The sequence below is a fragment of the Astatotilapia calliptera genome, chromosome 10 (genome assembly GCF_964374335.1).
Source record: "Astatotilapia calliptera chromosome 10, fAstCal68.1, whole genome shotgun sequence".
NCBI lineage: Eukaryota > Metazoa > Chordata > Actinopteri > Cichliformes > Cichlidae > Astatotilapia > Astatotilapia calliptera.
Genome location: NC_137431.1, coordinates 8,158,203 through 8,168,515, shown reverse-complemented (window position 1 = coordinate 8,168,515; position 10,313 = coordinate 8,158,203). Strand labels below are relative to the sequence as shown.

The 10,313-nt window shown below is 42.6% G+C and overlaps 1 protein-coding gene across 22 annotated transcripts in view; it reads right to left on the bottom strand.

Moving 5' to 3' along the window:
- Nucleotides 1-613: 613 nt before the first annotated feature.
- The window catches only part of tspoap1 (TSPO associated protein 1), a 77,867-nt gene continuing 68,167 nt past the window's right edge, over nt 614-10,313 (bottom strand). For 12 of the 22 annotated variants that reach the window (XM_080307443.1, XM_080307451.1, XM_080307452.1 and 9 more), the window contains 9 exons: nt 8,254-8,396; nt 7,491-7,659; nt 6,766-6,834; nt 6,089-6,136; nt 5,325-5,351; nt 5,106-5,227; nt 4,949-5,020; nt 4,673-4,777; nt 614-4,156 (listed from right to left, as the gene is read on the bottom strand). In XM_080307443.1, the coding sequence (XP_080163569.1) occupies nt 3,842-4,156; nt 4,673-4,777; nt 4,949-5,020; nt 5,106-5,227; nt 5,325-5,351; nt 6,089-6,136; nt 6,766-6,834; nt 7,491-7,659; nt 8,254-8,396 (1,070 nt within the window). In that variant the 3' untranslated portion in view covers nt 614-3,841. Of the gene's footprint in view, nt 4,157-4,430; nt 4,466-4,672; nt 4,778-4,948; nt 5,021-5,105; nt 5,228-5,324; nt 5,352-6,088; nt 6,137-6,765; nt 6,835-7,490; nt 7,660-8,253; nt 8,397-10,313 lie in introns of all 22 variants that reach the window. The other 10 variants (XM_080307446.1, XM_026182662.2, XM_080307456.1 and 7 more) reach the window with 8 other exon arrangements.

Below are 10,313 nucleotides of genomic sequence, written 5' to 3'. Positions count from 1 at the left end.
TTTCTGTCCGGTCCCATTTCAATGTGATCAGAGCTGTCGTGTGTTATTGGTGGACTTATTTTAAACGCCTCCTGATCGAAGAGAACAGCTCAGACAGAAAAGCTTACTCATGGCTGCTAAAATGGCTTCCTCAAGATAGCGCTTCCTCTGGCAGTTTGCTCCAAAAACAAAACAAAAAGAACAAATTTTTGCCTCACAGGGTTTTTTTTTGTGTTTTTTTTTTTTTTTTTACATTTTTTTAGTTTATGTTCTTCAGAAATGTAACCAGACATCTGATGAATTTGAAATAATTGCGTGGAAACAGAAGGCACGCAAGTGTTTCAAGAGGAATCAGGAAGTGTGCTTTTTCTGGTTGAGCATGAGCAAGCCTGCTGAGCTGTTAAGCACAGAGGTTTCAGGTCAGTCTATCTGTCAAGGGGCGGGGGAGGGGAAGGGAGGGGTGGTTGGTGTGTGTTAGTGTGTATGTGTGCAGCTGCCAGAGCAGGTGCACAAAGAACAGAGAAGTGGGAGAAGACAGAAGACGGAAGAGGAGCGGTGGATGTACAGTGCAGTCATCCATAAAGTAGAAAGCACTACTAAACTCCTCGCCACAGTGTAGTGTTTCCTACTTTATGGATGAGTGTACTGTTGGCTTCAGGGAGAGCAGAGGCCCGACATGGCGCCCCGCGCAGGAAGTTGCAAAAGAGGAAGCTGCTTTGTCTCGCACGGCCACGCTCTGCCCAGAGTGTTGCAGCAGTTTGTTCACATGGGCAGCGTGCGGCACAGAGCAAAGCTTGCAACTCTTTTTCCGCTTTAGATCTCATCTGTTTCACCTATCACAAGTGCAATGTATGATCTGCTGATATGAAATAAAGATAAACATTCAAAAATCGGGACCTTGTGTTTCAGCTTCTTTTTCAAATTACCACACATGACACACACAGGTGTTTTCTGTGAAAATATACATAATTTATTGCTGTAAAAAGATCCATATTGAAAGAAACCGTCACAATTTTAATCCTTTTAGTTCTAACATTTTCATACACCGTTCCTCCATCAACACTGCCTGGGCATGCATAAGAAAAAAAAATCTGAAAAACAATATTAACAAAAAATATTTACACACGAGCTTCCAAAAATGGGTAATAAAAACATTTATATATATATTTATATATAATATAAAAAGGTAAATCTTACACTGGTTTCAAACAAATGAATGAATGAATAAATGCAGCTCAGGAAAGATTACAAAAAAAAATCTGCATTGTATGAAAATAGTCCCAACACTGTTCAGTACATACAGACAGCTCCTATAGCTCCATCTCCCGCTGCATCCACCATCTACAATTCAAAAGGGAGCCCGCAAAGACGGAGAATGTGACAGCAACATAAATAAGGCCAAACATGGGTATAACATTAGTATGCATGCAATCAATAAACATCCTGTAAACAACAGATTAAGACTAAACAAGGTCTTCGTGTAAGGCTAAATATGATCAGCTGAGCTAAAATACTGCCTACAGGGGTCCTACAACATATGGAGGGGGAGGGGGATGCCTATGTTACTACTCAGCAGGTAGAGAAATAATTGTGCATTAAAGGCCGTCAAATCCAACACAAGTACAAATGGTTGCTGTACATTTCGGCAACTGTTAAGCATCCGCCCTTGTTTTGATTCTTAAAAAAAAAAAGAAACACATGAAGAAGTCAGACAGTACAGCCTCGCTCTTGCCTCTGTCCCGGCTACTTCACATCTAAAGTGTCAATCCAGCCCCTGTCTTCTTTTTTTTTTTTTTTTAATTCTTGGCATCATCACGCTCCCTTTATTTTAACACTGACAAAATTCAAACATTCATCACATTAAAGAAAAGAAAAAGAAAATAAATAACGTGCCTCCAGCTTGAGCCTTCACTCCACCTGCCACACGGGCCTTCAAGCCAGCGCTAGTAAACCAGGGAAAGCACCGAACATTTTGGCATCTCCTGTTGCTTTTTCAACAACCACACGCTCAGCATGGAAAAGGAAAGGTGTGAAAACCTGAGAAGCTACCTAACAGCCCTGTGTGTGTGTGTGTGTGTGTGTCAGCACGGCTCTGTGTTTGTTCCCCTGCAGTCAAACGCAAGAGCCGCCATTGCTCAAGCTCTACTTTTTGAAGAAACTTTGACAGTATTGTGATGCAAATGTGCGAACAGAAAAACGCCGTGTGGGCTGAAGAGGGATCACGTAACACCATTCAAATTGACTACAGTTATGTGACTGCATTTACACGAGGAGGCAAAACTAAACACACATCAACAACTTATTGCAGAGTCTATCACATTACAGTAGTGCAGCTAACCACCACAGCAATGACTGAAAACTGCTCATTTTAAACGCTGTTCTAAGAAAGTGCTGCTCTGTGTGCCACATTCAAACATCACCACACCCCACAGGCTAACACTGCTCAGTATCTATGACCAGCTACAATATTTTCACAGTTTTCATTTGGGACTACAGATTAAGCAGAGCTGCAACAGTAAAGCAATTGTTGATTAATCATGACGTTTTCACACTGAGAGATGTTGAAGATGTTTGTGTCAAAACCCAGTTGAGCCACCATGCATGGCATGATGGCTCAACCCCCAAATACAGGGAAATAAAGTTCAAAATCTAATTATTTTTCAAGCACCTGCCTCCTCATATACAGGTTAGTCCCACAGACACAAAGCAGGAAGTGGGCTGAAAGGGGTCACACATGAGTTTATTCTAGTTTAGCTTCTCAAACATAATCACTGACTCTTCTTCTCTTCTTTTGGAGTCGCACTGAGCTGCAGGGATCTAACGGGCATCCCCCTGGTTTTAAACTAAATGACTGACCGATTAATCAACAAATACTTCATTCAGTTGCAGCTCTGTTGGCTACTGCTCATTTCTGCACACTAACACTCACACACAGATGGCAAACAAGTAACAGTTAGGTCAGTTATGACTGTTGACACAGCCATCAAGAGTTCCTGTATTAATGTCTGAGAAAGGCAACTGTTTTCAGTCTCACCAGTGATTGTGTGGCTTCATCCACACACACACACACACACATGCCAAAGAAGGAGAACCCTTCACATTCTTTACATTGAACGCCAACAAACAGTCAGGACTGTTAACCACAAACGCCACGATGTCTTAGCTCTAAACTACACATACCAAAGTGGATCCTTGCTGTCTCTGACAGCTCTAAACCTCTAATTTTACGCCCCGATGCCACTTCATGCGGTGTGACCACTGTTAGGGCAGGAATCCGATACAAATAAATATCATGTTCTGTACAAAGTAATGTATAAATACTCTTAAAGACAAGAAACACAGAGAGAAGCATCCATTCAGGATAGATAGTGCATTCTTAATAATGACACAGAGGAAGAGACGGCGTGCTGCCTCTGTCTGTTTGTTTCAAATAATAAATAAAGTGGCACCAGTACACGAGCATTAAAGCTAACACTTCATTAGCTGTCTCTGAGTTGGGATGACGTCTTCTCTGTTCCGTATTGACTGTTCTAAATAAAGTCAGTCCTAAAGGAGATTCAAACTGCTTTAAAGCCTCCAATGAGTTGAAATTTTGCAAATGCTCAGATTATTAGGAAGTAATTGCTCACTTCAACATGCATCTATACATGCTCTTGTGATGCCGTTGGGTGTTTTAGGGTATTCTATATTTAACAGCTGGTCTACCAGTGCTCTAAGGCAAATGTAGAACTACTGACAGTTAAAGCATCAATTATTAGATCTGATAGCTGCTAACTGCACCGACTACCAACTGAGAATTACAGTTACAGAAAAAGTGCTTTTAATGTGACACAAGTGTTGTGTGTCAGATGTCCAAAGTTTGTCATTCTTTCTTGCTGGATCCCAGCTTTTTGAACAGCTTCTTGCCTTTGGAGAAAAAACCTTTTTTCTTCTTTCCTTGCACAGAAGATTCGGCCTGTGCAGGGCTGTCCACAGGACGGGGGTCTGAGGCCTTCACTACAGCTGGGCCCAGAGCAGGGTCCAGGTCTAACGTGGGGCTTGCAGTGGGTGCCAATTGGGGTTGTAGATCTGTGTGCTCTGTCATGGCGGGGCAAGCAGGTTCAGTTTGAGGGGGCAAAGATTCTTCTAGTGTTGATGGCCCAGATTCCTGTGGCTCTGTGGAAGACGTCCAAGCATCCTAGGAAAAAAGGAAATCAAGAGTTTAAAAAGCAGCAAAGCAAAACACTGTTGAAGTTCATTTACACAACATGGGCTCATCATTTCTTCTATTAGAATTAATATTTGATAAAGGAAACAGTAACAGGGAGACACAGAGGAAGAAAGATTTCAACTCATCCTGTGGTTCACATTTAGGGGCAGGATCACAGAAGCAGTGTACAGCTACGGGTTGAGAAGGTTTTAAGGAGGAAGTAAACAGACAGCGAGAGCGTTGATCGCCTAGAAACACTTACGATCAAGTCTCAAAGTGTACAGAACGTTTTTGCTTCTGGAAAAGGCCATGCAGGAAACAGTGAGATGAAAGAAATGTGACAGAGCAGAATTAATGAAACAAAACAGGTTTAAAGAAACAACAAACTCAACAACCAGAAATTAGACATACTTGTGAGTGATAACAAAAAGAAACACAGAAATCTGGGATGTCAGTGACTTGTAACCATGTAGGTCAGGCCATTGCCCACAGTTTCAAAGCTACCTGTGACTCTTTCTTGGGTTCAGGTGCAGGCTGCACAGGAGCATCATCTGGGACGGCCTGCAGGAAGTTGGAGGGGACGAGGCCTCTGTGGCCATTTAAGTCACCCTGAAAGAGAAGGTGGTAATTTGATGAAATGCACTCTCTACTACAAAGGTATTTTATAAGTGGTACAGCTACAGCCAGTAAAGTTAAGTTTTAAGCAAAGTAAAGTTAAACGTTTTAAGAGCCACATAATATTGCAGTCATGTCAGATCTCCTAGTCATTTTCAGACTTACGTAGAAGAAGCCATCTTCGTCCATGTCACCAAACACATGTATGATATCTCCAGCACTGAAGGTCAGCTCAGCCTGGACAGGGGCATAACAAACAGAGCAGGTAATCAGCAAACATTTCAGCCCCATTAAGCAAAAAGAAAGCATCTGCAGTCCTAACCTCTATGTCGGTGTTGGGGGAGCTCTCTCGTGGGTCATAATCAAAGATGGCGACCATCCTTCGGGCTCCTGGGGCTGGCTTCCCCACAGCTGCAGTGGCTGAGGGATCCACCTGGCTGGGATCTGTCAGCCAATGAGAAAGGGGGGTGGGTGGACAAACACTTTTTTTAGTACAGAGTCCTGAAAATGGGCATTTCCAATAAACTGATCGTGTACGTACATTCGACTCGCTCAGCATCATGCTCAGCTGAAGGAAAGTCACATCAGAACAACAAGAACAGAAGATTAGCAGAGAGAGTTAGCATTTGTAATTCATGAAAAAGGTGATGGCAGCCTGAACTGTGCTGCCCCATTAAACATAAGTTGGAGCAAATATTTATCCTGAGGCGGGGAGAGTAAATTACTCTGCAACACTGTTAGCAAAAATGGAGACAAATGGATGTTATTAGATGAAAAGAAGGGACAGAAGGGACTGTTTGACCTTTATAACTAAGGGTTAATGATAAGCCGTTAAAGAGTAACTATTATGTGATATTTAATCTTTGTATGATCCACAGTTGCTCTCACACTGGGAATCAGTGGAGCCTCTCAGTTCAACCATTGGCTGAAACAAGCTGCTTTTAACTCCTTTCACCCTCCCTCTTCTGATTGGCTGCCCCTTGCAAGCAGATGATTTCCCCTGCATTTGATGCATTTTCAACTCAAAGAAGATGAATTTATTGTTAGTGTTCCTTACTTTTAATGGGTTTAAAGGCCAAGAGTCAAACGTACTCTAAAAAGGATGAATGAAGGCGACATGATCAGCAACTCTGAATACAGTTCTCATGTTTACAACCATTAAAAAAAACAAAACAAAAAGAAAATAGAAAATAACAGAAAATAACTCCAGCTGCAGCAGCAGGTAAAGGCATGCTGTCCTCCAGGGCACACTGAAACAGTCACCTGATCATGCAGGTGCAAACGGAGGCGGGCAGAGCTACAAACCTTGACTGGAGGAGTTTACACTCTCCTCGCAGATGTCTGCAGACTTGACTGGAAGAGACGGGGTGAAGGGAAAAGAGTACAGGAAGAGTCACAGAATGACACAAGGCACTGTCTGAAAATAATCCTGCAGGTCATCACACAGGCAGCACGCAAAGTCACAGGTGGAGCGCAGAGGGGAATGGATGTTTCAACAAAGTGATCTGTAGGTGACCATGTAATTCAACTGTGACACAGGAGCAGGAGACAAAAACCTTCTTTGAGGTTCTTAATGAATTAGCAACACATGGCAACATCCTGCTACTATATCCGTGTATTACATGCATAGCCAATGACAGGACTCATGTATGTGTCTTTGAACTTTTGAAAAGCTGTTGCACACTTAACCTGTGGAGAGATGGTAGCATAAACAGCCTTTAAATACTTGGCTTTAATTGTAAAGTACGAAACTACTCGACAGATACTCCATTCATAATGGAAGTATTTGCCCACAATTCTAGGAAGCTGTCTGAATTCATTACTTGAGTAGCTGGTTTAAAAATCCCCCATGCCCCAGTTGCTGAATGGCAGGCAGCAAACTGAAAGAGCAAAATCTAAAGTGAAAGAGACAGAAAAAGAAGCAAACCAGAAGGGAGGATAAAGGAGAGAAGCGGGGGGCAGCAATCTGCAGCGAGACACACCTTTCTTGGATCGTCTCGGTTTCGGCGGTGGAACGGGGCGACGTGGAAGCTGTGCGTGTGTGCGAGTGCCTTAATGGAGTTTTAGAAAGGAAAACCAAATAATAATAATAATAAAAAAAGAAACACAGATGTAATTTTTGAGAGCAGCAGACCACATAAAGTAGACAATGAAAAGCCAGTGGAGAGCTATTTAACACATGAGAGCCAGTGAGCAGCTGACACAGCAGTGACAAGTGGAAGTGAAAAGGTTAAACCATCTGCAACAGCACAGCTCTGGGTACAAAGCAGGAAACAGAAGCAAAGTGTTAGCTTGATTCTGTTCGGTTGCTTGCCACAGAGACTTTGCCTCCCATTTCATTTTTAGACTCCTGCAATGGTTACTATTACCTTATTAGCAGAAAGAACATAAGAACATATTCAATATTTTGGGCCAATTTTAAATCAACTTAAAACCAACTGTCAGATGTTCTCCAGAAAATGAAGACATCAACAGAAGGATTGAAAATGACGGATATTTTAAAGTCACTTTTCAAAACATTGAAGTTTTGCAACAATTGTGCTGCCATTTTCACTTCCCACTCAAACATGAACAGGGATGATATAATGAGTAAAATATTAGCATTTACATCATCAGTAACAGACAACCAAATCACCTTTAAATGGCAAAACAACAGAACTAATACTGCTGTGTTGGGGGAAAATGTCTGACTAACACAGTCACATACCTATCTTCTCTATGGAAGCTGCTGTGGATAAGAAGCCCTGCTGCAGCAGCTGCTGCCGGGTCTCCTCATCCTCCACTTGGATCTCAGACACCATGTTACATGGCACATAGCCCAGACAACCGCCTGACTCTCCTCGATAGAACCCATCTGCATCTTTATCTCCATAAACCTGAAGGAGGAGGAAATGTATCAACTAAAATGAGTTGTTTTAACTGATGGCATATAGATTTTATACAGGTCAGCATTACATTAATACTCTAGAATGAAATGGGTGCATTAAATGTCCCTCTAATGTGCAAGCTGCATTATCCTCTGAGCTACAATTTGCACAACCAACATCAAAATCAGCCTTTTTAAAATACATTTTCAAATCTTTGCAAATAAAGATAAAAACCAAACAATGTTAAAAGGATGAATTACATTCAGGCCTCATTAAAGCCATAATCACATAATGAAACCTTCAGCAGCGTGATAATTACTTTAATCTGTGGTTTCCACTATTTCAGTATGCAGATTTCTGTCACTCTGTTGCAAGACAAGCAGGCCAGCAGTTTTTTGGTTAATGCTCCCTAGCGTGTTAGCTCATGTAACCATAACCTAAACTAATGGGGATGATAACAAAGAAGGCTTTAAGGCTTGTGAATAACCCACAGCAACCCTAGCAACTATACAAACATGCAGATTGAGCTGCATGTCTAAAACAGGAATGCTGTGAAATCAGAACATGCTGAGCCATCAGGGCCTGAGCAGTGTGTGGACATACTTTGATGATTTGTCCTTCGCTGAAGGGAAGCTCCTCCTCAGCAGCGTCAGGATTGGGTGACATACTGGCAGGGTCATATGAAAAGAGGGCCACAAAGATGCGTATGTCACTGTCTCCTTTCGTCTTTGGTGATTCCACACCACCTGCGCGTGCGCACACACACACACACACACACACACACACACACACACACACACACACACACACACACACACACACACACACACACACACACACACACACACACACACACACACACAAATATGATTAGAAAATTGCTCTAATATATACAAATAGTTATAAATATCCAGAATATTACAGATTAAATATATTCTGTAAAACTTTGTTATTTTACTGTAGTTGTACAGGGAGATATGCATAGGCACGAACAATTTTCCTATCTTGGACAACATCCGCCTATCCGACACCTTAAGGGAGTCCAGCTCCATCCCCACAACATTATGGCCAATCAGTCTGTTGGCATCTGCGATCCTCAATCTGCTCCCCCGACATGCTAAAGCTCTCTAGATGGCACTGGCTACAACAGACTCATAAAAACAGTTGTTGAAAGACTTCAGCCGGCTCAGAAAATAGAGATGACACTGGACCTTCCTGTAGAGTGCAGTGGTGCTTTTAACCCAGTCCAGTTTATTATCTATGTGTACTACGAGGCATTTATAATCCTCCACAGTGTCCATATCGACCCCCTGGATTGAAACTGGGTCACAGGTTTCCTGGTCTTTCTAAAGTCCACAATCAATTCTTTGGTCTTTGTCACGTTGAGCTGCAGATAATTCAGCTCGCTCCACGGGACAAGGGAGTCAACCGCACACTTGTATCATTAAATGATACCAACAGTGTACATAACTCTCATTCTGAATTAGTTACTTTGTGGAAGTATTTCCCTTTAATCCCATGCAATTTATTTTATAGGTATTAAGATGCAATTCTCTCTTACTATTATAATATTGGCTATTTCAACACAACAGAGTTTGCAGAGCAGCCGTGCTTAGCTTGCAATGAATTCTGCAAATAGAACTGCAAGCTTGCACCTCCCCCACTGCCCACCAACTGCGTTGCCATGAGCAGCGTTCGCCTAGCACTGGCATGTCCTTAAAAGAGGTAATCAAGCTAAACCACTGATCCTAAGCTGTGTGAGCCATTTGACAAACGTGCACACGCTCACAAACTCCAACTGTGGAATAAGGTGTCTGACCCACTCTCCAGTTTAACTTTCAACACCTTTACTTGCAGACCAAACCTAACATGTAAAAAACAGTCCTAGTATAATTTTAGAGGTGCTTTTAATACAGTGCAAACTACGCAAAGCAGGCAACAGATACGCACTATTGCACAAAAGATTCCAGCAGTGTGATTAAAAGCACTGCCACTGAAGCCTATGTGACAGCAAGAGACAAATTTGAAGAGCTGTAGTGAGGCTTTAAGCTGCACTCAAGAGATGCGTTCTCTATCTCATTAGAGAGAATCAGCCCATCTGTGGCAAGAGTCACGGGCAGACGACTCGCACACTTTCACATCCTCACTGATTTTCTAGTAGATAGAACAGAACTTCTCCCTAAGCCCTTCCTCTTATCTGTGCACGTGTTCACTTGCGCATATATGTGTGCAGTCAACTGTGTATTTATCAGAACAGCCAGGTTTGCTAACTCAAAGGGCAACTTGTTGAATCAACAATGGGAAGCAAGTGAGACGAGATCTGGAGGAAAGAAGAGAAAAGCAGAGGGGTGTGTACGTCCAAACTGCGAGCCATTTCTCTGCTGGCTAATCGAGGTTACTATTTTAATGTCTGTCACTTCCTCCTGTCATGACAAGCCACTTTAGGTTAAGCCGGTTCTCAGCTTAGCGGCCTCTCTCTCTCTCACTTCACTCCACTGCAGCTACAGCACCTCCTTCTCCCTAAACCCCCACCCCACCCCCCTCCTTCCTACACAAGGTGCTAATCTGACTACCTCCATGTGAGAGAGGGGGAGGTTTGCCAACAGAAACCACAGGTGTGTCAGCACCGTCTCACACCCACTGTTTTCGGTTAAGAAAAGAGA